The 23,294-nt window shown below is 60.3% G+C and overlaps 4 protein-coding genes across 10 annotated transcripts in view; 3 read left to right on the top strand and 1 right to left on the bottom strand.

Annotated features, from left to right (window-relative positions):
- LOC111542537 (basic proline-rich protein-like) overlaps positions 1 to 410 on the bottom strand; it is a 2,803-nt gene extending 2,393 nt beyond the window's left edge. The window contains exon 1 of the mRNA XM_023212075.1: positions 322 to 410. Coding sequence (XP_023067843.1) covers positions 322 to 410 — 89 coding nt within the window. The remainder of the gene's footprint in view (positions 1 to 321) is intronic.
- On the top strand, positions 7 to 8,937 carry MAFG (MAF bZIP transcription factor G). Of its 5 annotated transcripts, none has more exons than XM_023211538.1 (3): positions 7 to 14; positions 3,953 to 4,017; positions 4,111 to 8,937. In XM_023211538.1, the coding sequence occupies exons 2-3, from the start codon at positions 3,982 to 3,984 to the stop codon at positions 4,561 to 4,563; spliced, it is 489 nt and encodes a 162-aa protein (XP_023067306.1). In that variant the 5' UTR covers positions 7 to 14; positions 3,953 to 3,981; the 3' UTR covers positions 4,564 to 8,937. The 5 variants fall into 5 exon arrangements, with proteins under 5 accessions (XP_023067306.1, XP_023067307.1, XP_023067304.1 ...); XM_023211539.2 differs by lacking the exon at positions 7 to 14 and adding an exon at positions 696 to 1,025; XM_023211536.1 differs by lacking the exon at positions 7 to 14 and adding an exon at positions 2,329 to 3,264.
- Positions 8,938 to 9,008: 71 nt separating this feature from the next.
- Positions 9,009 to 15,556, top strand: SIRT7 (sirtuin 7). Its single transcript, XM_023211535.1, has 10 exons — positions 9,009 to 9,168; positions 9,240 to 9,377; positions 9,490 to 9,594; positions 11,837 to 11,907; positions 12,006 to 12,078; positions 12,793 to 12,891; positions 12,965 to 13,201; positions 13,328 to 13,408; positions 13,615 to 13,721; positions 14,884 to 15,556. The coding sequence occupies exons 1-10, from the start codon at positions 9,013 to 9,015 to the stop codon at positions 15,080 to 15,082; spliced, it is 1,266 nt and encodes a 421-aa protein (XP_023067303.1). The 5' UTR covers positions 9,009 to 9,012; the 3' UTR covers positions 15,083 to 15,556.
- A 466-nt stretch (positions 15,557 to 16,022) lies between these two features.
- On the top strand, positions 16,023 to 23,248 carry PCYT2 (phosphate cytidylyltransferase 2, ethanolamine). 3 transcript variants are annotated; one of them, XM_026455849.2, is made up of 14 exons: positions 16,023 to 16,227; positions 17,885 to 17,973; positions 18,448 to 18,609; positions 18,850 to 18,916; positions 19,626 to 19,710; positions 19,885 to 19,929; positions 20,228 to 20,281; positions 20,586 to 20,724; positions 20,931 to 21,013; positions 21,296 to 21,373; positions 21,816 to 21,881; positions 22,089 to 22,154; positions 22,382 to 22,470; positions 22,544 to 23,248. In XM_026455849.2, the coding sequence occupies exons 1-14, from the start codon at positions 16,139 to 16,141 to the stop codon at positions 22,653 to 22,655; spliced, it is 1,224 nt and encodes a 407-aa protein (XP_026311634.1). In that variant the 5' UTR covers positions 16,023 to 16,138; the 3' UTR covers positions 22,656 to 23,248. The 3 variants fall into 3 exon arrangements, with proteins under 3 accessions (XP_026311634.1, XP_026311635.1, XP_026311636.1); XM_026455850.2 differs by lacking the exon at positions 20,228 to 20,281 and having other exon boundaries at positions 16,031 to 16,227; positions 22,544 to 23,246; XM_026455851.1 differs by lacking the exon at positions 17,885 to 17,973 and having other exon boundaries at positions 16,089 to 16,227.
- The last annotated feature ends 46 nt before the right edge of the window (positions 23,249 to 23,294 follow it).

The following is a 23,294-nucleotide window of genomic DNA, read 5'->3' as shown; positions in this document are numbered from 1 at the left end:
GGGCCCGCAGTGTGGTGAGTGCGGCGGCGGGCCCGGGCGGCGGGGGCGGCGCGGCGGGGGCGGCGGGGGCCGAGAAGGCGCGCGGGTTGGGCTCCTCCCGGAGCTAGGCGGGCGGCTGGAGGCCCGGCGGCGGGGCCCGCTGGTTTCGGGTCTGCCGCGCACCCTGCTGGCGGCCCGTGCCTCGATTTCCCCAGCGGTCAGGAGCCAGCTCCTGGCCCTGCCGCCTGGGTGCTGGGGTGGGCCGCGGGCGGCGGCGGACCCGCGGAGCCGGGCGAGTGCGGAGCGGACTCGGAGACCCGGGCGTCCTGGAGGGAGGGGCACCGGACGGCGGGAGGAAAGGGTGGGGTCGAGTGAGGCACCCGGGGGTCCGCGCCAGGGCCCGGCGGCCCGGCCCGCAGCTGCTGATTCATCAGGTGGCCGCGTCAGCGCTCGCTTGGCGCGGGGGTCCGCGACGAGCCCGGGAGGAGGGGCGGCGGTGGGGGGCTGCGGGGAAGACCTTGCCCCTGGCTCGGGCTCGGGTTCCGTCAGTCGCGTGCCAGAGCCCGGAGGGAGACTTGCTGAGTCATCAGCATGAGGTCACTCGGTGCTCAAGCTGATATCGGAGGGGATTGGAGCGAGGGGCCTCGGGGACTAAAAGGCCGCCAGTGGGAGGTGGGAGGGAGCCTTGGGGATGTGGGAGGGGGCCAGGCCCGGCGCCTTGGGGTGCCTGTTTAAGTGAGCGCGGAGCGATCCAGTTGAAGGCAGGGGTGCTTGAAGAGGAAGTGGGGGTGGCTCGCTGCAGGTGCTCTCCCGGGGTCAAAGGTGAAGCCCCGGGCGGTCCACCCCTTCCTAGGCGGCTCTTTTCCGGCAGCTGGTCCTGGTCCCACGTCTGGAGCAGTTTCCCAAACTGGGAAATAGTTCCTTGAGTGAGGGAGGGGAGGAGCTTCGGTGGGCCGAGCTAGCCAAAGGGGAAGTCAGCTTTCCCTGGGACTGGCCTGGTTGGACAGCCCCTGGCTAGAGATCGAGGCCCTGGGAGAAAGAGCGGTGTGTGTACCAAGCCCTGGGTGACAGTGGGTTGGGTGGGGAGGAAGCAGGGGCAGCTCTACCAGGAAACAGCAAGGGGAAGGAAGCAGCCCTGCCTCTCTCCCCAGCCGGCGCTGGAGTCTGGGTTGAGACTGTAGGTGGTGGGAGCTTCAGGGTGCCTAGCCTTGGGGTGCAGCAGATGGGCTGGTGTGGATGGCACAGGGTGGCAGAACGCAGCACCCAATCACCCCAGAGTTGCCCCTACCTGAAATGGGGTCTCAGTGTTGTGTGAAGTTAGCAAAGGGAGTGGCCCTGCTGGGTGTCTGGCCTGGCGCAGGACGCTTAGAAAGTGGCAGCCTGGGGGCGATGTGGCCAGAGCCACCTTTCCTTGGGTGTGTGGAAATTCACGAAGGTAGACTTCCTTTGCCCAGGAGTTTATGGCTGGGTTAGGCTACTTTGTGGTTTGCCCTCAGTGATCCTCCCTCCACATCCCCGCGCACGCACACCCACATGCACACAAACACAGTTCCACTCTCAGTGAGCCCGGGGCTTATAGATTCCAGATGTTTCAATGCTTCAGCTGACCTTTGACCTAGAGTTTGATGCCCTGGGAAAATGTCAGGGTCCTGGAGGGGCGTTTATGTGCATCTTCTCAGTCACTTATGCATCAGTGGAAACTAAGTTTTAGGTTCTGTTCAAAGAGTGACTTTCACGAGCTGAGAGCTTATAGAGCAGAGACCGTGAGTGCCAGGGAGTTTCGGCCACTGGGCTGTGCAGCCGAGCGGGGCTGTCTTTGTTCAGGCACGGGAGTTTCTACTTTAGCCAAAGGAGACGGAGCTCCCAGATCTCTCTCCCTTTCCTGGCTCTCAGTGTGAATGGGTGGACCAGGTACCCTGGCAGCTTGCGGAGCCTTGACCATCTGTGCCTCCTGTGTGAGGTGGGCTTAGCCTTTGCGGGAGCAGAGGGCGCGTGACAGGACCCAGCTCTGGCCAGCCTTGAGGGCTGGAGGAGGACTGGGGTTGGGGCAGCTTCTCCTCAGTCCAGCTCCTGGGATCCCTGCATGGTCCCTCTGAGCCCAGCTCCTGAGGCTGTCTCTGCTCTGCCTGTGTCTTGTGTATCCCGGTTTGCCAGAGGCCAGGCCAGGAGCCTGAAAGCACTGGCTGTGCTCAGGCCTGCCCCTCCCCCGCCCCAGGCACACCTTTGATTAGGAGGCGATGGGTTGCACTTGTGCTGAGTTCAGGCCTTCTGCGGAGGGCAAAATCTGTCGAGGAGGCACTTTTCCGTGTGATCTCTTCAGGAAGTCACCGCTGTCATTATGCTTAGCAGCAGGGGTGGGGGCGATGGGGGTGGGAGAAGCTGGGGCCAGGGCAGTGTCCCTGCACCCTGACTCAAGGCTGGGGGCCTGTCTCCTGGGGCAGTGTCCTGCCAGATGTATAGGAAAGAGCTCCTGTGGGCCTTCTCACCTCCAGCTCAGGTCTTCCCCATCCTTTATCTGGAAGAATCCAGTGGCTGGAGTCTTGGGACCTTGCTTCTGAGCTGGCTTGACTGTGGAGAGGGGTCTCTGGCTTCCCCTCCCTGCTCTGGGCTTGCAGCCTCACCTCCTGCCAAGGCTGAGTGAGGTGGCGTCTTGACCCTGGTGAGAGTAAGAAGCCCCCAGCCCATAATTTCCTGAAATGCTCCTGGCTAGAGGAGACTCCCATCTGTCTGCATCAAACCTGGAAAGTGGGGGATGGAGCATGGAGTGGGGTCCATGCCCAAGGGTCTGGTGGGAGCTGGACTGAGCTGGGAATCCCAGATGGGTTTCTGGGATGAGGTGCACAGAAATGTCCTTAGCAAGAAAGTGAGAGCAGAGTGCTGGAGGGACCCCAGTGGGTGAGAGTTGATTGTTTAGTCCAGCCTCCCCAGCACTTTTGTTTTTGCTCCCTGACCTTGTGGGAATTGACCCGGGGCAGGGACCAGAGAGCAGGCTGCCACTCGGAGGGGCTGACTCCGCCAGCCTTCAGTTGGGCAGGCCCCGGGGTGGCTCACTGTGGGAGCCCTTGTGAAATACCCTGGATGGGGTGGGGCAGGGGCTGCTTCCTGCAACCCAAAGCCACAGGATGGTTACTCCATCAGTGGAGGAGGCAGACTGGGAGGGCCGGAGGGGCCTCGGGCCAGGCTCCTCCCAGCTGATGGCCTGCCACCTGGAAGGTGGGGGAACTCCCTAGTCAGTCCTGCCAACAGACCAGAGCTAGATGGACGGCCCACCCTCAGCTTCTCAAAGTTAGGAGACTGGGAGACTCGGGGTTCCCTCAGCCTCCTCTCTGGCTAGGTCCCCAGTGGGGCCCCTGTGCACCCAGGGAGCAGGGGGCTTTGTCCCAGGCCAGCTCAGGGGAGGTAGTTGTAGGAGGTAGGACCCTGGAAAGATGCACACACAGGGTCACTGGCTGGCCCTCACCTGCTATTGGTCAGGCTGGCCTTTCTGGCCCCCAGTAGCTCTGCTGCGGCTCTCCTGGGGCGCTGTTGGCTGGCGGGCCCAGGGAGTGCGGGCGCGGCGGGGGAGCGGGAGGCAATGTGCTGAGTCAGCGTGACTCGCCAGGAACAGCCGTGCTCTGGGGCAGTGCTGGGGTTATTTTTAAAGCTCCCGGCTTCCTTCTAGGCCTGCCTCTCCCGCGTCTTATTCCTTCTAATCTCTCCCCCGCCCCTTGTCTTGCGCCTGCCTCCCTAACAGCCTTCAGTTCCCCTTCTCCCATCAGACCTTCCTGACCTCCCACCTGGTTCTCTGAGGGTAGGGTGGACAGGAAGCAGCTCAGCCTAGCCTGGGCGAGGCCAAGGGCTGCCTCCGATCAGGTATTGGGGGCTGGGCACCTGGGCAGCAGACTGGGGTGGACTGTGCGGCAAGAGCTCTGTGAACTGGGGTGGGGGGCGAGGGTGGTCTCCAGGGTACTGACCTCTGCTCCATGTCTTGCAGAGAGCGCCTGCTCGCTGTGCCCCCGGGTTATGACGACCCCCAATAAAGGAAACAAGGCCTTGAAGGTGAGTGGGCAGGGACAGGAGCCTTCAGGCCCGGGGTTGGGGGGCACAGTGGGCATGCCCGCTTGGCCTGTGACCCTGTGCACTGTGCCCCAGGTGAAGCGGGAGCCGGGTGAGAATGGCACCAGCCTGACGGATGAGGAGCTGGTGACCATGTCGGTGCGGGAGCTGAACCAGCACCTGCGTGGCCTGTCCAAGGAGGAGATCGTGCAGCTGAAGCAGCGCCGGCGCACGCTCAAGAACCGCGGCTACGCGGCCAGCTGCCGGGTGAAGCGGGTGACGCAGAAGGAGGAGCTGGAGAAGCAAAAGGCGGAGCTGCAGCAGGAGGTGGAGAAGCTGGCCTCGGAGAACGCCAGCATGAAGCTGGAGCTCGACGCACTGCGCTCCAAGTACGAGGCGCTGCAGACCTTCGCCCGGACGGTGGCCCGCAGCCCCGTGGCGCCAGCCCGGGGCCCCCTTGCCGCCGGCCTGGGGCCCCTCGTCCCAGGCAAGGTGGCCGCCACCAGCGTCATCACAATAGTAAAGTCTAAGACGGATGCCCGATCGTAGGGACGCGCGTCTGCCCAGGCGGGTCTTTGCGGGGCCACTAGGCATATGGCGAATTCGGCTGCCCTGTCCCTCTGTTTCCTTCTCTTCTCTTTCCTCCCTCTCTTCTCCGCCCTTTTCTCTTCCCTGCAAAGCACAACCTGTGCCCCAGGGGCGCCGGGCTGAGCCCCTTGGATCTCGTCATTGTCGTCGTGTGTTTTGTATGTTGGGATTGGTCAGTTCGGCGGTGACGTGGGGTCGCCCCAACCCCTTTTGTACCAGGGCCATGCAGTCTTGGAGTCCAGAGTTGGTGCTGTGGGAATGGACTGGAGAGAGTTGCGGGAAAGAGAAGGAGAAGGCATGCTGGGCCTCGTGTCCCAGAGCAGTGAGGGTTCCAGTGTGCCCTCCACTCCCGAGTGGCCACAGGCTTGTGGGCTGGAAAGGATTCACTCTCTTTAGCCCCAGGAGGGCAGCTCAGCTTAGCCCAGCACAAAGAGATGGGCTCTGCTCTGAGAGTAGGGCAGCCTTGAAGGCCCTGATGGGTGGACCACCAGCCTGGGCACAGTGGTGCTGGGGGCGTGCAGTTGGGGCCAAGGGCTGTGCGCTCAGGCCTGACCCGTTGCACTGAACAAGACCAAATCGCTGGCTGTGCACTTACGTGAGGGTGAGCCCAGTGTGCCCTGCGATGGGTCCCGTGTCACTGTTTACATGACCTATTTGTGTGGTTATATAGCCCTTTATTTAAAAGAGAGAAGTTCCTTTTACAAAGTTATTAAATTAATTATATGTTTAAAAGTTAAAGAAAAAAAGAGCTGCAGAGTATTTATAAAACTGTCTTTTAGAAAAAAAAAAACAAGCAAGAAGACCATTTGACCATATAAATGGAAAAGGGAAGAAAGTATAATAGAAACTTTGCTAGTTAAAAAAAAAGAAAAAAAACAAAAAAACAAAAAAAATCCCTTTCTTGTAAACTTACGGACAACTCTTTGTGGCTGTTGGAGTTTAGTTTTTATATACACAGAGTTATCAGACATTATTTATAAAACTTAGTTTAAAAAAAGACAAAAAAAAAAAGCCAAGCCGTGAGCCGACCAGAAGGCCGTCCTCTTTGATATCTTTTGCAATTGTACCGAAAGTGACTTACTCCTCTGCCCTTCCTGCTTCCGTCTCTTGCCGGTGCCGTGGTGTCGTCCGTGCCTGGTGAGGTTTTGTGCAGCGGTAAAGTGCTGGTGCTTCTGGTGACCTTTGACCTGTGGGTGTCACTTCTTGCGTCTGTTTTCCCGTGTTCGTTTTTTGGGTTTAGTTGTGCTTTTGCTTCTGCTGGCTTGCCGGACCTGGGCTGGGGTGCCAGGTGGCACCTGCTGCGTCAGAGCTCAAGGCGTCTGTGCCCACCACCAGCTCCTGGTCCCTAGGAGGTGAGATGGGGGGTTCTGTCACACTCCCCCCCGACTGAGCCTTGGCTACATCTGTGTCTAGGGCTTGGGCTGATCTGGTGGCCAGGTAGCTGAAACTGGGGGCCCCTTGGGGCCCCCCCACACTGCTCCACACCTACCACCTCTGGCCTTGGGTGGTGGTGTTGCAGGGACCAAGGAGTCACTGTGGGTGGCCACAGGGCTGTGGCCAAGCGTTCTCTGGCTGTCTTCCTCTGGCCTCGGTTTTGTTCCTATAGGCTTCATGTGGGGCCTCAGCCAGGGAACCCCAGGGGCCCGCACTGTGGGCTGCAGGTTTCACCACCTACTTGATCCCTGAGGCGTTTCCATGCTGCGGGTGGTGCTTCCAGGCAGAGTGGTTGGGGGCCCACCAGGGGCAACCCTTTCTTCCTTGTCCCTGCCGCACTCTGAGAGCCTTGGGAGTATCCACCAGTGCAGACAAGGGCTACAGTCTCCAGGGCCGGTCTTGTCCCTCTTCTCCGCTGGTCCACGCTGGCAGCTCTTGGCTTTGGGCTTGCCTTCTGCCTCCCTTTGGGGTCTGTGTCTTCCAGGGATCAGCTGCTTGGCTTCTGCTGGAGGTGCCTCCCTCTGGGGGCCCAACCTGCCTCCTGCTCCCAGTTCCTCGCCAGAGGCTGGCGCCCTTCCCGGCTGGGCTCAGGAGGCTCCTTATAGGCATATGACGGGGAAGGGGTGCCCCCACCCACCTCTAAGAGGCTGCAGCCCTGTGTCTGGCCATGTGAGCCTTGGCCTTTCACCAGGGTTGCTGGTTTCTTCTCTGTGGGGCCCAGACTCCTGTAAAGCACACAAATGGGGGCTGGTAAGATGAAAAACTGGCCTGACAGGGCTTAACCCTGTGGATGGTGGGATTTTGATCCAAGAGTTTGGCCTGGTGTGCCCATGAGATGGGAACAGGGATGTACCATCAACCCTTGTCATCTGAATGAGCTTTTCTTTGCTCTAAGCATTCAGAGACAAGTCCTGTTTCCACCTGGGTCGGCCTGAAAATGGAAATTTTGGCTGTTGATTCATGTCATTTAGTGACTTCATCCCCCTCCCCTCAGTCTGATCTTGTCTAAGTAGAATCCAGGCGTCAGTTGGAATCATATCATAAGTATCCATAAAGAAAACGTCATGGTCTGCCTTGGAGCAGGGATAAACAGGCCCTCCCTGTCCTTGTGCGGCCCCCACTTTTGTCCTGGCTGCAGGTGGCCCTCCATTTTGAGCACCTCTGCCAGGCTGCAGACCTGGAGGCAAAGGGAGTGCGGAAGAGGAGGGTGTAAGGGTCAGCACGTACGGAATGGGAGGTGCAGGTCCTGGGTGCGTTGGCAGAAGAGGCTTCTGGAGTTGCGAGGCCATACCTCCTTTCAAGAGCTTTGGATTTGGAGCGACTTCCTTGGGTCTAGGGGAGTGTTCCTATCCCCTGTCAGGCCAGCCCTGGGGAGCCACTCTAACCCCTCTTCCCCTTCCCCTGGATTTCCTGACATAGATGCTGTGTTCATGTGCAGACGTGAACGTGCTGTCCTTCTGATCTCTGTTAATCCCGCTTTCCTACTGAGAGGGTGGTGGTCTCTTCTCACCTCAGTTTTGCTGACACAGCGAATCGAGGGCTTTGGCCAAGGCCAGGTCTCTCAAACTTGTCCGCCAAGTAGTAAACCGTGATATATGTCTTCCCTTCCACCTTGACTTTGCCCCAACTCCTCCTTTATCCTAACATGGACACTCAGATTTCAGAGGAATACCCAGCAGGGACAAGTCAGCTCCCACCGGGAGAGTGAGGCCCCTGGCTGCTGCTCCAGGTGGCGCTGGTGTTGCTGGGGCTTTGGCTCTCGGTGCACGTTTCAGATATGCGTGCACACTTCTGACCGGTGGTCAGGGCCCGGCCCACGGCCCTGAGCGGCTGCAGCCTGCTTTGGGACGATGGTCAGGTCCCATGTTGTCCCTGCTGCCTCCCTCTGGAGTGGCCACTTGGCCAAAGCTCCCATCCACATCTGGAAAGTCTGAGCTGTGGCCTGCTGCACCGTTTCCGCTCTGGGATCTTGTGAGTTACTTTTTTAGCTGTGGTTTCGTGAAAGGAACCAACACATTAACGATTTTTCCCCCCAGAAGCCACTGAATAATTCTTTTTGGTGTATTTTTGCCTTCCTGTTGGCTGTCTGGCCTTGGAGCAGGTCGGGAGAGTGAAGTACATAATCAGTGCCGCACAGAGGCAGGGCATGTCTGAGACCGATGCCTGTCCTGCCTCTGGCCTGTGTCCTGGGTGTGTGCCGTGCCTGCTGGGCCAGTCCCACACATTTCCACCCTGCCCCCGGAGCAGCAGCTTTGATACCGTGGGTGTCCCTTGAGTCTGAGCTAGAGTGTGTCCCCGATAAACTGTGAGACCTCCCTGTTCTTGGTGACCCCAGTTGGGCTTTGACCCCTCCAGCAAACCTTGTGTCCCATCCCTGCCCTTCTTCCCACCCCCTCAATCTGCTAGTCCCTGAAGCCTTTAACCAAACGGGAGTGGGCACAGAAAGCCTTCTCCTGGCAACAGGACAAGGGCTGCCCGTGTGTCCAGCCCTGTTGCTCTCCTGGCACTGAGAGGTGGGTCCAAGCAGAGTTGATCAGTCCCCCTGCCAGCCCTGCCTAGGTCTAGCCAGGGGAGGTTGTGTGTGTGTGGGAGAAGACCCCGGGATGTGCTGGGGTGGGATGGAGGTTACTAAAGATCTAAGTGAGGAGGGGCTGGGGTTTGGATGCGGGGTGAGGCCCGAGCGCTCACACTTCGTGTAGGGCTGGCAGGGGCCTGACCTCGGGCAGGGCAGTGGCCTTGGTGCCCCACCCCTGCCCTGCGCAGTATTTATTGCTAAATTATTGTCCAGGAGGGGCAGCACTGGGCCTGGCCCCCCGGGTATTTATTGCTGTACATAGTGTATGTTTGTGATATATAAGGTTTTCTTTATTTTGTATATGATCAATAAACCTTTTAAAGAGACTGGCAGGTGCTTCTTTGGGGCGACGCGGCGGGCGGAGCCGGAAGAGGTGGGTGGGGGCGGGGCCCGTCTTGCGCATGCGCCCTGAGCGCGGCCTGCCGTGTGAGGCGGAAGCGGAAGAGCGGGTCTCCAGGGGAGCGATGGCAGCCGGGGGTCTGAGCCGCTCGGAACGCAAAGCGGCGGAGCGGGTCCGGAGGTTGCGGGAGGAGCAGCAGAGGGAGCGCCTCCGCCAGGTACGCCGCCGTCGCTCCCTGGTCCAGCTATGCCTGGCCAGCGCCGCCGCTCACCGCCCGCCTGCCCGCAGGTGTCGCGCATCCTGAGAAAGGCGGCGGCGGAGCGCAGCGCCGAGGAGGGCCGGCTGCTGGCCGAGAGCGCGGACCTGGTAACGGAGCTGCAGGGCCGGAGCCGGCGGCGCGAGGGCCTGAAGCGGCGGCAGGAGGAGGCGAGTTAAGCTTGCGGCGGCCGCGGGCGCCCCCGGTTTCGGGAGCAGCCGGGGCGACGGGCGGTCCCGGGTGGGGCGGCCCGGGGCGGTGACCACCCTGGCGTCTTGGCAGGTGTGCGACGACCCGGAGGAGCTGCGAGGGAAAGTCCGGGAGCTGGCCAGCGCCGTCCGGAACGCCAAATACTTGGTCGTCTACACAGGCGCGGGAATCAGCACGGTAGGGAGGGAGGCGGGGGCGGACCCCAGGACGGAGTACGCGCTCCGGTAATCGCGAAAAACTCGCCTTTAAAGCAGCTTTAAGGTTTTTTCCCTTTCTTAGAGAAACACGAAATGACCAAAACTTACCTAAGGTAAACGCTTTTTAAACGCTTGGTTTGTGGTACAGCCAGTTAAAAACAAACAAGGAGCAGAGATACGAATGGGGTGTAGTAGCCGACTGCTCGCAGTCACCCCCAGGTTATGTGGACAGAGCTAAGCCCAAAGCTGTCGTGATTCTCCACTGTGTTCTCTCCATGTTGAGGGAAGATAAGTAGAAAGTGACACAGTAAGAACCGGAATACACCAGGTGAAGGAGAGAATTGCATTGTGTTTTGAGAAGTTTCACTGACAAGTTATCCTGGGCTGTGGGACATCACTAACTTTGAAAGTGTAGCTGGCACGTCGTCCATCTGATCCGATGGGTGAGTGTGAAGTGCTGGTCATGCGTAGGCGTAGCAGATCTCAACACCAGGTGGTTTCTGTTCTCAGGAATCCTTTAGGTGACAAGAATCGGGTATGTGAACAAATAACCATAATGTAAAGCTGGCTGTGCTGGGTCACTAGAAGAAACCCAGACACACACTATGTGCTCTTTGAGTTGGGAAACCTATCGGGGTTGGCTTTTTGTGGGAGGTAGCCTTGATTGGGCCTTGAAGGATGGGTGAGATTTACAGGAGAAGGTGCGAATGAGGCACTCCAAGCAAAGAAGAGCAGAGGCTTAGCAGGAAGAATGCAGAAAGGGAGTTCACTGCTGACTCAAATACCTGGAGCCCTGGTGTTTGGTCTCCTCCCTCCACAAGTCACATGTAAAAGTCCAGTCATGCTGGGCACGGTGGCTCATGCCTGTAATCCCAGCACTTTGGGAGGCCAAGGTGGGCAGATCATGAGGTCAGTGGTTCAAGATCAGCCTGGCCAACATGGTAAAACCCTGTCTCTACTAAAAATACAAAAATTAGCCGGGCGTGGTGGCAGACACCTGCAATCCCAGCTACTCGGGTGGCTGAGGCAGGAAAATCACTTGAAACTGGAAGGCGGAGGTTGCAGTGAGCCTAGATCGTGCCACTGTGCTCTAGCCTGAGCGAAAGAGCGAAACTCTATCTCAAAAAAAAAAAAAAAAAGTCCAGTCATGTAATTATGTAACAGTCATGTGACCTCTTATGGAGCTTCCAATGGCAACTAGAAGCACATGCAGCTTGTGGATTTCATCTTGAGTGTAACTGAGGTTTCCATCTTGAATGTGACTGTCCAAACCACTGCCGGGGGATGGTGCATTTTTCTGAGTTTAAGCAGGAGTCAGGAGTCCCCAAAAGGGAACGGAAGATACTTGATCCTGGCATATCTTCTGTGCCCTCTCTGGGCCTCAGTTTGTTTCACAGGATTGAAATCCTGGAAAGTTAGATGCTTATCTCATCTGGAGAAGTTGTTCTGCCTTTTTTTGTTTGTTTGTTTGTTTGTATTTTTTTCTTGAGATGGAATCTGGCTCTGTCACCCAGGCTGGAATGCGCACAATCTCAGCTCACTGCAAGTTCTGCCTCCCGGATTCACGCCATTCTGCTGCCTCAGCCTCCCAAGTAGCTGGGACTGCAGGTGCCCACCAGCACGTCCAGCTAATTTTTGTATTTTTAGTAGAGATGGGGTTTCACCCTGTTAGCCAGGATGGTCTCGATCTCCTGACCTTGTGATCCACCCACAGTGCTGGGATTACAGGCATGAGCCACCGCGCCCGGCCTATTCTGCCTTTGTTAAGGTGGAGCAGGAACAGTCACACTGGGATGTGAGAATGGACAGTTGCCTGCCCCCACCTAGGGATTCACCTTTTGCTAAATGTGTGAGCCATGGGCTCGGCCCTGGGGGCACTTAGGAACATGACTGGTCTTCCCCTGCAGTGTGGAGGACACGTGCCACAGATCCCAGCTTTGTGCTCGGTGCCAGAGAGGCGTCCGGGGACAGGCAGGGCTGCGTGCAGCCTGGAAGGATGAGCCAGGCCAGGCGGGAAACAGAAGTCCAGGTAGAAGGGAGGAGCTGAATTGGGGTGCACTTCATATGGGCTCAGGCAGGTCAGCCTGTGGAATGAATAGATGCCAACATGCAGGCCGGCCTGGAATGTGGCAGGAGCGACAATGGCTTCCCGTTTCTGGGAATTCTGCCAGTACCTACGGTGGTGCCTTTTTACTTGGCTTACTTTTTTTCTCGACATGCAGGCAGCATCTATCCCAGACTACAGGGGCCCTAATGGAGTGTGGACACTGCTTCAGAAAGGGAGAAGCGTGAGGTAAGTGGGCCAGGTGCGGCCTCCCACGTAGGCTGAGCAGAGGCAGCATGGGCCTGAGCTCCGGCTGTCCTCACCTTGCCTTCCTTTCTGCCTGGCAGTGCTGCTGACCTGAGTGAGGCCGAGCCAACCCTCACCCACATGAGCATCACCCGTTTGCATGAGCAGAAGCTGGTAAGAGCCCTGGGTGGCTGGTACACTTGCCTGGGACCAGGCAGAGCAGCTTGGTGCCCAGTGGGCAACTGCATCCTCCCTCCGTCTGCCAGTTGACTCCCATCATGAGCACCCAGCAAGTGGGTTAGGCCCCAGATTTGATCCTCCCATGCTTCCTCTCCAGAACAGAAGGGGGCGCCCCCTCTGAACCTTCCCATCCACAGCCAGCCTCAGCCTCAGAGCTGCTGGTGGCCTTTCCCCTTTGTGATTCCATTGCATTTTTCTGTGGACCTCAGAAGCCATCCTAGTCACAGGGGAGGCTTATAGGACATCTCTGGGGACCTTCTGCTGAACACCCTCAACCAAGGGGGTGTAGGGGTCGACCTACCTAGGTCCCCAGGCACCTGAAATGTCATGACCCAAGAGAGCATGGATCCGGGGTGGAGTGGCCCTTGCCAAAGCCCTGGGCCACTTCCCATCCTTGCCTTGACACTGCAGCCTCTTGCCCTCCCAGCCACTCCAGGTGCATCAGGGCTGGAGGAAGGACATAGCCCCGCCCCTCCCCACCATAGGCCCTCTTGAGTCCTGGTGGTTGGACCTATTGTGTGTTTTACTTTCTAAGGCTCTCTGCGGGGTCGGAGCTACCCCCGGTCTTGGGAGCCATCAGCTGGGCTCATAACAGCCTCGCTGTGGCTGAGTACTGACCTCCCCGTCACCACCCGTTCTGCCTTCCAGGTGCAGCATGTGGTGTCTCAGAACTGTGACGGGCTCCACCTGAGAAGTGGGCTGCCGCGCACGGCCATCTCAGAGCTCCACGGGAACATGTACATTGAAGTGAGCAGTCCTGCGATGACCCAGGGTCTCCACGGGCAGGCGGGTCCCACTCACTGTGCCCTCTTGCCTCCAGGTCTGCACCTCCTGCGTTCCCAACAGGGAGTACGTGCGAGTGTTCGACGTGACGGAACGCACCGCCCTCCACAGACACCAGACAGGCCGGACCTGCCACAAGTGTGGGACCCAGCTCCGGGACACCATTGTGCACTTTGGAGAGCGGGGGACGTTGGGGCAGCCTCTGAACTGGGAAGCGGCAACTGAGGCTGCCAGCAGAGCAGACACCATCCTGTGTCTAGGGTCTAGCCTGAAGGTACGTGCCGATGACACCAGGAATGAGCCGAGCCCCCGCCCGCCCGAGGGTATCCAGCTCTGTTGCCCAGCACTCTACAAACTTGTCCCCTGTGTGTGTGCTGTGTCTGTCTGTCTGTTTCCGCAGGTTCTAAAGAAGTATCCACGCCTGTGGTGCATGACCAAGCCCCCTAGCCGGCGGCCGAAACTCTACATTGTGAACTTGCAGGTGACTTGAGTTCTGAGAGCCACATCCTTAGACCTGGGTCTTAGAACGCAGAGCCGGAGACACCCCACACCCATGCACCAGGGCGGTCTGATAGGGCCCCCGTGGGTGCTCAGGGAGCACTGACCGAACCCACAGGGGCCGAGGCTGACAGGCCACCAGGAAGGGTTGGGCTGCTTTTACTCTCACTCGGCTTTCCCTGTCCTCAGTGGACCCCGAAGGATGACTGGGCTGCCCTGAAGCTACACGGGAAGTGTGATGATGTCATGCGGCTCCTCATGGCCGAGCTGGGCTTGGAGATCCCCGCCTATAGCAGGTGAGTGGACCATTGCAGCAGCCCGCTTCCCTGCACCTCTGTGTGCTGGGCCTTGTCTGTCTTCTCTCGTGAGCTGAGTGTGGAGGAAGCTCTGAGGTGTTTGCAGTGGTGTCTGAGGCATGACTGAAGCGTGGTGGTCTCCATAGGGCCTGACCTCAGTGGTTGGCGGAGACCCTGCATGTGCCACTCCTGCCCTGGCTGATGTGGCACACAGTCCCCGCGGGGAGAGGGATTCTGCCCACGTGCTCCTGCTCCAGGCCTCCCCATGGAGCTCTCCAAGATGCCCGGTGGGAAGCATCTCGAGGGGACGAGCACTCGGCAGCTCTGGTCAGACAGAATCTGTGTGCTTGGTTTTGGGAGTTGGCGTACTTTGGGAAAGCTTAAACAGACTGTGCCTTGATACAGAATTTGTGATAATTTAGACTTGGTGTATGTATTGAGTAAAAAGTTTACACTCTCTTTCTCTGTGAATTTTCAGGGTCTTATAGGGGAAATCAATAACTTCTTTTAATCAAAGGGTTCAAGAAATTAAGGATCCCTTCACCTTCTGGGCCTGGCACTTCTTGTATGTTATGTGTGTGGTGTTCTGTGATGTGGGCTATCGTGTACTGTATTTTTTTTTTTTTTTACATTAACTTAGCTCATTTTCCTTATCAGTGCATATCTGTATCTTAAGTTATGATCTGTGGTTCTGCATCTCAGTCAGACACATGCTTTCTTCACGGTGTCATCTGTAGGCCACGCCTCCCTAGTCAGCTGGGAAGGGGGAGAGGGTCTGGTCCACCTGCCCCTGGCGGTACAAGTGGAAGGCGGGCCCAGAGTTGCTAGTGACTCATCCCTGGAGACGGAGGCAGCCCTGGGGCCACTGCTGCCCTGTCCTGTGTGTGCAGGCCGCTCAGTGGTGGACGAGGACACGGAGTTCTGAGGAGACCAAGCTAGTGTGGGTGCTGACCTTTGAGTCACCACCTAAGAGGTGACCTCTCCCGCATCCGTTCTGCAGCTTGATAACAATGAAGCTGCCACCAACCAGCGCTCAGCCGCAGTTGACACGGGCGGGAAGGGGATGGGAAGGCAGGGACCGCAGGCAGCTTTCCCGAGCTGGGGCGGGTGTGGCTGTGAGAGGCTCCCAGGCCCGCCTGATGCCGCTTTCCCTTTTTGGCAGGTGGCAGGATCCCATTTTCTCACTGGCGACTCCCCTGCGTGCTGGCGAAGAAGGCAGCCACAGTCGGAAGTCGCTGTGCAGAAGCAGAGAGGAAGCCCCACCTGGGGACCGGGGTGGACCACTTAGCTCGGCCCCCATCCTAGGGGGCTGGTTTGGCAGGGGCTGCACAAAACGCATAAAAAGGAAGAAAGTGACGTAACGTGGTGCTCCATGAAGAACAGTTGGCACTTTGCAGATGGCCAGTGTCACGGTGAAGGCTGGGTTGTCCCCACGGGTCTAGTGAGAACTCTTTGGGGATGACGTTTTCACCGTGACATTTTTAGCCATTTGTCCTCGCGGAAGCCCCTTGCACTGCTGCGGTTGTCCCCGATACGACTTTGCCATCGAGGATACCTGCCCATCCGGCCTCTATGTCAAGAGGTGGCAGCCGCACCTTTCTGTGAGAACGGAACTCGGGTTATTTCAGCCCCGGCCGGCAGAGTGGAAGCGCCCAGCGGCCTTTCCTCACTCACCAGGCCAGTCTCAGGGCCTCACCCTATTTCTACTACTTCTTAATGAAAAAGTGTGAAAACTTTATAGAACCCTCTCTGTGCTGGACGTGCGGCAGAGGGGTGGCTCCGAGCCTCGGCTCTATGCAGACCTTTTTATTTCTATTAAACGTTTCTGCACTGGTTTCCAGTGTCCCCAAGTGGTCGGCGCGGGCTCCCCGGGCTCAGGTCTGCTGCCTGGCAGCGCGGTCCTGGCTGAAAACCCCCTTGGTTGGAGAAGGGACAACTGTAGATTATTGTGCCAAAAAATAACTAAGAGAAAAACTCCCCTGGTTGGAACAGCGCCCCGTGGAGGTTCCCGGAGGTGGCGGCAGTGGGACGCCCCCTCGCGGCACTGCCCCGCCATCCCGGCACCAGGTGTGGACGGTGCGGAGAGGCCAGGTGTGGACCGGAGGCGGGTCTCGGGCCGCGCGGCACACGCCATTGGCTGTGCTTTTGGAGGGGGTGGGACTCTGTCAGGGGCTCACGCCATTGGCCGCGCGCGGAGGTGCGGTGGGGCGCGGCCTTCGGGGGTGGGGCGCCGGCCGGAGGGCGCGCGGCGGGGCGGGGGCGGTGGGGGCGGGGCTTGGGCCGAATGGCGCACGCCATTGGCCGTGTGCAGCGGGTGAGGCCCGCGTGACGGCCGCTGAGCGTGCGCCTGGCGGGGCGGGTGGCGGCGCTGGAGTCGCCGGGAGCTGCCGGGCTGTGCGCGCCGCCTCTGCGGGGCCATGATCCGGAACGGGCGCGGGGCTGCAGGCGGCGCAGAGCAGCCGGGCCCGGGGGGCAGGCGCGCCGTGAGGGTGTGGTGCGACGGCTGGTGAGCGCGGGACCGGGGCGGGCCGCGGGGACGCCGGGGCCGGCTTCCTTCCGGGGCGCCGCGCCAGCCGTTGCCCGGGGACCGGGCCCGCGTTCTGGGTGGCGTCCTCGTCCGGCGTGGGCTGGGGATGGCAGGCTGCGGGGCGGGCCCGCCGGGAGGGTCGGGCTGCGGAGGCTCCGCGCCCTGCCGTGGGCGCCCCCGTCTATCCCTGGCGGAGGCCCCGCCCGGTCACGCCGACCTCTCCGGTGCAGCCACCGCGCTGAGATCTGGAGCCACGGCCTCCCTGCTTCTCCGTAACCAGCAGCAACCAGCTTGCCCGGCTCCGGTCCAGGGGTTCCCCTGGCCTCCGGGCGAGCGTCCCTGTAGGTGGACATTGGGTGTGACCTGCCTGTCCGGGACCCGCAGTGAAGCCCGCGGGCTCCCGGGTCCTCCTCCCCGGGGCTAGAATGCAATCGGTCTTCTCTGGCCAGTCAGACACAGGGCATTGTTTTAAGAAAAGTTTGGGGTTGTCAACAAGTGAAAGAAAGATGACCGTTACTGATAATTTGCTACCTCTGACCCTTTCACGTGCCTGCCGCATGGAATCCCCGAAGCAAGCGCCTCTGATTAGCCCTTCCCAGGAGAGCAGGCAGGGCCTTGTTCCCTGTGCCTGAGTCACCTCTGGGAGAAGGAATGTGGCTTTGTGTCAGTGGACTTTGACCTTGCCCTGCCCAGGCCCCAGCCCCATTCCAGGCTGTGGTCCCCTGGCCTAGCCTCTGACCCCTCCTCCCCTCCAGCCTGTCCAGTGGGTACATGGGCCCGCCAGACTTCACCCTGCATGTCTGCTGGGACTCTGTGCACGGTGGCGGGGGTGCTGGGAGGACGCGTGGTGTGCAGTGGAGCAGCTCTGTGCACTGTGTGGGCTGCCAGGGTCACACCTCTCCTGGAGAGGCAGGGACAGCTTCGTGCACTCTTGAGGGGATGGGCAGCTGCTGTAAGGAAGTGACGAAGAAGCCAGGGCAGCGGGGCCCAGTTGGTGGCAGGGCTGTGTAGCTTTGGGCTTGAGAGTTCACATGTTAGCAGACTCAGATTTATGAATGAAAACTCTAGAACCAGGTGGCAAGGCAGTGGCTGTACACCCTTAGTGTTAAGCCTGGGGAGCTTCAGAGGCCGTCGGGGAGGAGGAAACAGGATATTCAGGGCGATTCCCAGGGTTTTATTTTGTGGTTGGATTTGTTTTGGGTTAGCCCCAGGGACTGTTCGCTTGTCGTAGTCTAGGATCCAACCCTACCCCAAGAGTTAACATTGACCTATTTTAAAGTGACTGCCCAGGGCAGTTGATATTCGGTGAGGGGATAGGACACGTGGCCCTGCAGCTCACTGTGGGCTCCAGTCTGTCCTGCACCCACCAGTCCTCTAGACCCAGCCAGGCCTTGACGTCTCTGCCCCCGCCACCCTTTCTAGATCTGGCACAGGGGTCCCACCGTCAGGCCCAGGAGCCAGTGGGGTGGAGAGCTGAGCACCTACATCTTCTGAATCCCAGTCCCAGGGCTCCCAGCAGCAGCTTCTCAAAGTGCTTCCTAAGGAGTCCTCAGAGGAGCAAAACTCTGCCCCTAAGCCACAGGGCCACCTGGACCCCACCCTTGGCACAGGCACCACCCACTCTTTGTCTCCACAGCTATGACATGGTGCATTACGGCCACTCTAACCAGCTGCGCCAGGCACGGGCCATGGGCGACTACCTCATCGTAGGCGTGCACACTGATGGTACGCACAGGTGGCCTCGCCCACTCACGGCCCCCCAGCCCTCCTGTGGGTTGCTCCCATTGACTGAAAGCCTGCAGGCCTGGGCCGCCTTGCCAGGGCTCAGCTGTAGGGGACAGCACTATAGGCTCACCCAGCCCGGCCCCAGCTGAGGATGGCCTAATGCCTTTCCCATCTTGCACTTCCTGTCCCAGCTAAAGAGAAGGGGCACCTGCTCCCCACCACTGCCAGCGTGGCTCCCAAGCCTTGAGGGGCTGAGCACCTGCTCTTCAGAAGGAATCTCTGCCTTTGCCTGAGACCCTCACAGGGGAGACAGCCACCCAGTTGACCAGCACTAGTGGGCTAAGGGCCAGGCGAGAGAGACAGCCTGCCCCCACCGGCCCTCTTGTGTGGCTACAGCTGGGTGCTGGGAAGGGGCCTCGTACGCAAGGGGCCGGTGGGCTGGGGTCCCCAGTCTCCTTGTTGTCCTTTTCCTAGAGGAGATCGCCAAGCACAAGGGGCCCCCGGTGTTCACTGAGGAGGAGAGATACAAGATGGTGCAGGCCATCAAATGGGTGGACGAGGTGGTGCCAGCCGCCCCCTACGTCACTACGCTGGAGACCCTGGACAAATACCACTGCGACTTCTGTGTTCATGGCAGTGAGTGGTGGGCCTGGGGCCGGGGCCTGGGGACATCAGGTGGCTCAGGGTCAGATCTGCTGGTGGGACATCTGGGAACAGGGGGCCTCCATGCCCTTCGAGGATCTGAGATATTTCCGGGCCCCTACCTAGAAATGGGCATGTGGCACTAAGGCAGGCCAGGGGCTGAGGGGGTCCTGGGCTCTGAACGGTCTGATGGCTTTGGGTTAAGCATGCTTGTCCTTGTGTGTCACTGCTTAGATGACATTACCCTGACTGTAGACGGCCGGGACACCTATGAGGAGGTAAAGCAGGCCGGCAGGTACAGGTGAGTCTCCACCGTGGACCTGGCCATCCAGGGAGCTGGACACGGGGCTCCCTCCTGGCTCGTGCTTTGCTATTTCCCGGGAGCCCGTGAGGGGAGCGTCTGGGCCCTGGGCCGTGTTCCTCACTCCAAGGACCGGGAACTTGAGGAATGGAGGTGCCATTGTGGGGTGGCCTGGAGGCCCTCACCATTTGGTGCTGCAGACCTGTGGCCTCAGGGCTCCAAAGGCACAGCTTTGTGAGGTGGCAGCTGTTGAACTCGGGGGATGTGGCCGGCACTGCTGCTATGGAGCTGGCACTATATCTGAATTACCAGACGTCAGAGACGTGAGGCCAGTGGCTCCTGCACGGGATGCTGCAGCTGAGAATTCACTCGGCCGCAGATGCTCAGCGTTCAGGACGTGGGCGAGGGAGGCGGGGAGCAGAGCCACTGCCCAAGTGCCCGTCCTCTCCCCGGCGTTGCACACCTGAGCCCTAGCAAGGGTCCTTTTCCATGCTCCTGTCACTCCCTTCAGTCAGTAAAAGCGTGGAGGCCTTCCCCACGTTCCCAACCCAGGTTTTCTGTTATAGCCTTGTGCAGGGAGGGGACCCTCAGTCTTTGGGGCAGCCGTGGGTTCTGCCACAGCAGGGCCGCTAGTGTCCCTAGTGGTGGTAGCAGGAGACAGCCTTCCAAGTGTCCCAGGATGAGACCCCACTCCTGCTCTGTCCCCCAGAGAGTGCAAGCGCACACAAGGGGTGTCCACCACAGACCTCGTGGGCCGCATGCTGCTGGTGACCAAAGCCCACCACAGCAGCCAGGTGAGTCCAGGGCGGAATCCCCAAGGCCCCTTGGTCAAGGTCGCCAGGGGAAAGGAGGGGCACCTCCCTGCCCCCTCAGGGCCCTCCTGCCCACTGCTCCCCATCCCCACCCAGTCCTGGGGTGGCCACGCCTAGAGGGCAGGCCCCTCAGCCCTGCTCTGCCCTTCTGTGCAGGAGATGTCTTCTGAGTACCGGGAGTATGCAGACAGTTTTGGCAAGGTGAGTGCGGCTGTGGAGGGGAAGCTGAGCACGCAGCTGCAGGGGGCTCCCCCGGCCACCTGTCCTGGTCATCCCTTGGGGAAAGGCCAGCCCAGAGCCTCACCCTCCTCTCTCCCTCCCTGGCACTGACCAGGCACTGACTGCCAGGTTCAGCTGACTGGTGGACGCCGGGAGGGAGGGCAGGCAGCGGCGGCACCGGCTGGCCGGTCACGGCAGCCACTGCTTGGAGGAGGAGCAAGGACTTGCCTGTGGACAGGTGTTCTCTAACCAAGTGGCCTGGCCCTCTCTCCCTTTGTAGCCCCCTCACCCGATACCCGCTGGGGACATACTTTCCTCAGAAGGATCCTCCCAGGTGACAGACAGTGGTCTCAGGGTGCCGGGTCCCTCCCAAGGGCTGTGTGCACTCGCCGCCGGGCTCCTTGCCTCCTCCTGGCGGTCACTGGCTGGGCTGAAGTGGTGTCAGCTGTGGTGCCTGCTGTGGCTGTGGGGTGGCGCCACAGTCCTGCCTGCCACCTGGCCTGGCAGTGTGCCCCCCGCCCGAGGTGACTGGCTGGAAATGGGATTGCTGGCAGGCGACAGCTGAGGGTTTGGTGACCTGGCGAGGGCAGCACCTGGGAGGTCTCCCCAGCCAACCTGCTCCCTCTCTTGGCTTGCAGTGCCCTGGTGGGCGGAACCCCTGGACTGGGGTATCCCAGTTCCTGCAGACATCTCAGAAGATCATCCAGTTTGCTTCCGGGAAGGAGCCCCAGCCAGGGGAGACAGTCATCTATGTGGCTGGCGCCTTCGACCTGTTCCGTATCCTCCGAGCCTCTGCTGCTCCCTACGTGTGCCACATGGGGTGGGACCCGGGGCCCTCAGTTTGACTGCTTGGGGCCCCAGACTGGGCTGGTTTGCAGGGGAGCAGCTGTCGGCAGGGAGGATGGTGGGGAGGCCCTTGGGCATGAGCTGTCAGGGAGCTGCTCCGTCATCTCCATCCCGACGGCTTCTTAACCTGGGTGCAGACATCGGGCATGTGGACTTCCTGGAGAAGGTGCACAGGCTGGCAGAGAGGCCCTATATCATCGCAGGCTTACACTTTGACCAGGTCACTGCCCTCCTGCTCCCTGGGCCCCTGAGCAGCTGATGGGCTCGAGGGGCCCTAAGGGTTGGTGTTGGGTGCAGGTGGTCTCTAGGAGGAGGCCCCAGGTGCAGTCAGAGGAGACCCTGGGGGGTGATCGTGGGCTTCTGAGTTCCAGAGCTATCCTGTCTGGGGCATCCCCACAAGGGCGGGCACCCTTCCCGACTTCTTCCCATGAGGGACAGCTGGGAGGGGCACACCCTGTCCCCCCAAGGTTTCAGGGCTGAGCTGGCCTCACTCTGGCCGCAGGAGGTCAATCACTACAAGGGGAAGAACTACCCCATCATGAATCTGCACGAGCGGACCCTGAGCGTGTTGGCCTGCCGGGTGAGTGGGGGCTGGCGCAGACCCTGAGCGTGTTGGCCTGCCGGGTGAGTGGGGGCCGGCGCAGACCCTGAGCGTGTTGGCCTGCCGGGTGAGGGGCCAGGAGCCAGCCCAGGGACGGGGGACCTTCCCACAACATCCCCCCACCAAGGGCCTCCCTGAGCCAGGGCAGGGGGCTTGGGTCCTGGCAGAGCCGCACCCAGCACCCCGAGCTCTGTGGCACATGCCCAGACCTGTTTGTTGAGGCAGGAGGAGGGGTGCTCGGGTCTCCAGGTGCTGTTCCTTCTTGCCTCATGGAGGAGCCCCAGGGGTCCTCAGCCTGCCCAGCCTATTCCTGCTACTCACTGGAAGCCCTGCCCCATGTGTGGGCCATCTCCCACCACCCTGTGGCCCTGGCTTACCAGCAGCAGGGACCGAGCAAGTGTTTGTGCTACTGTCCCCGCAGTACGTGTCTGAAGTGGTGATTGGGGCCCCGTACGCGGTCACAGCAGAGCTCCTGAGTCACTTCAAGGTGAGGCTCCGCATGGGCTCACCTCATTCCCGCGTGGGCTGGGAACACGGGCGGGCTATGGGCTCCTCCTACACAGGGCCTAGGAGGTGCCTCGGCTGAGGAAGGGGCAGGGTCAGCTCTCCCAACCCCCAGGGCCTGTGCTGGGCTGTGGGTGGCTACGGCAGCTGCCTCCCCGGGGAGGGCTCCTGACCCCCACTCCTTCTCCAGGTGGACCTGGTGTGTCACGGCAAGACGGAAATTATCCCTGACAGGGACGGCTCCGACCCATACCAGGTGGGTCATGCTGGCCCTTGTGGGCACAGGGGTTGCCATTGGCACCTCCCAGCCATTTAATGTCTCACTGTGCCTACCTGGGAAACGGGCATGGTGGCTGCAGCTGCTCTGACTACCCCACTCCCACAGGACCCTGGGCACTGGTCTCCCTCTGGGGCAGGGCACCAGCTGGGTCTTGGGGAGGTCAGCAGGGACCTTCATCCCGCTCCTCCTCTCCGGACCCCCAGGAACCCAAGAGAAGGGGCATCTTCCGTCAGATTGACAGTGGCAGCAACCTCACCACGGACCTCATCGTGCAGCGGATCATCACCAACAGGTGCAGCTGGGGGGGGCACCTCGGAGCCGCCTCGTAGGCGCTCTCCGCTAGACTTACCCTGCCCTCCCCCCAGGTTGGAGTATGAGGCACGAAACCAGAAGAAAGAAGCCAAGGAGCTGGCCTTCCTGGAGGCCGCCAGGCGGCAGGCGGCGCAGCCCCTGGGGGAGCGCGATGGCGACTTCTGACCTGGCGGAGGCCCTGGCCGGCCCTCCCCCTGCTCTGCTTCTGCACCTTCTGCATTTGGACATAGGACTCTGCAGGGCCGCCCTCTCTAACTGGCCTGGCTCTGGAAGGGCTGGTGACGACTCCGCATCCTGCCTGCCTTTAAGGTGCCTGGTTTGCAGCAGACTCTCCACCCTTTCCAGCGAAGCTGCTCAGAGTCTCCAGCACAGTGGAGAGGCCGGCAGTGAGACGGGCAGACGGCACCTGCAGCCCGAAATGCAGCACTCCTGCGTGCGCCCCCACCTGGTCCCTGGATGTCCCCACCACCTGGACAGAGGCCACACTGACTGCCCACCCAGCTGTGGCGGGAGGTGCAGAGCGGAGGGCTTTAGGGAGCAGCGACTGCGGTCACCCCTTTAGTTCTCTGGGTGCAGACCACACCTCCCACTTGGCACCCCCCAACACGGTGTCCTGCCCCCCGGCGCCTGGCTCCAGGAAAACACGCTTGCCTTCATTCCCGGCAGCTTCGCCGCTCTCCTTATGGACTCTGTTCTGTTTGTACATGGCTGATGTAAATCTCTTTGGTACAACCGAATAAAGCCTGGTGGCACTGCTGCGTGGGGCTCCCAGCCCTGCTGGGAAGGACCAGGGAACCACCCAGC

The sequence above is a fragment of the Piliocolobus tephrosceles genome, chromosome 16, assembly GCF_002776525.5.
Source record: "Piliocolobus tephrosceles isolate RC106 chromosome 16, ASM277652v3, whole genome shotgun sequence".
NCBI lineage: Eukaryota > Metazoa > Chordata > Mammalia > Primates > Cercopithecidae > Piliocolobus > Piliocolobus tephrosceles.
The sequence above is the reverse complement of the archived record's forward strand: the minus strand, read 5'-3'. Positions and strand labels throughout refer to the sequence as shown.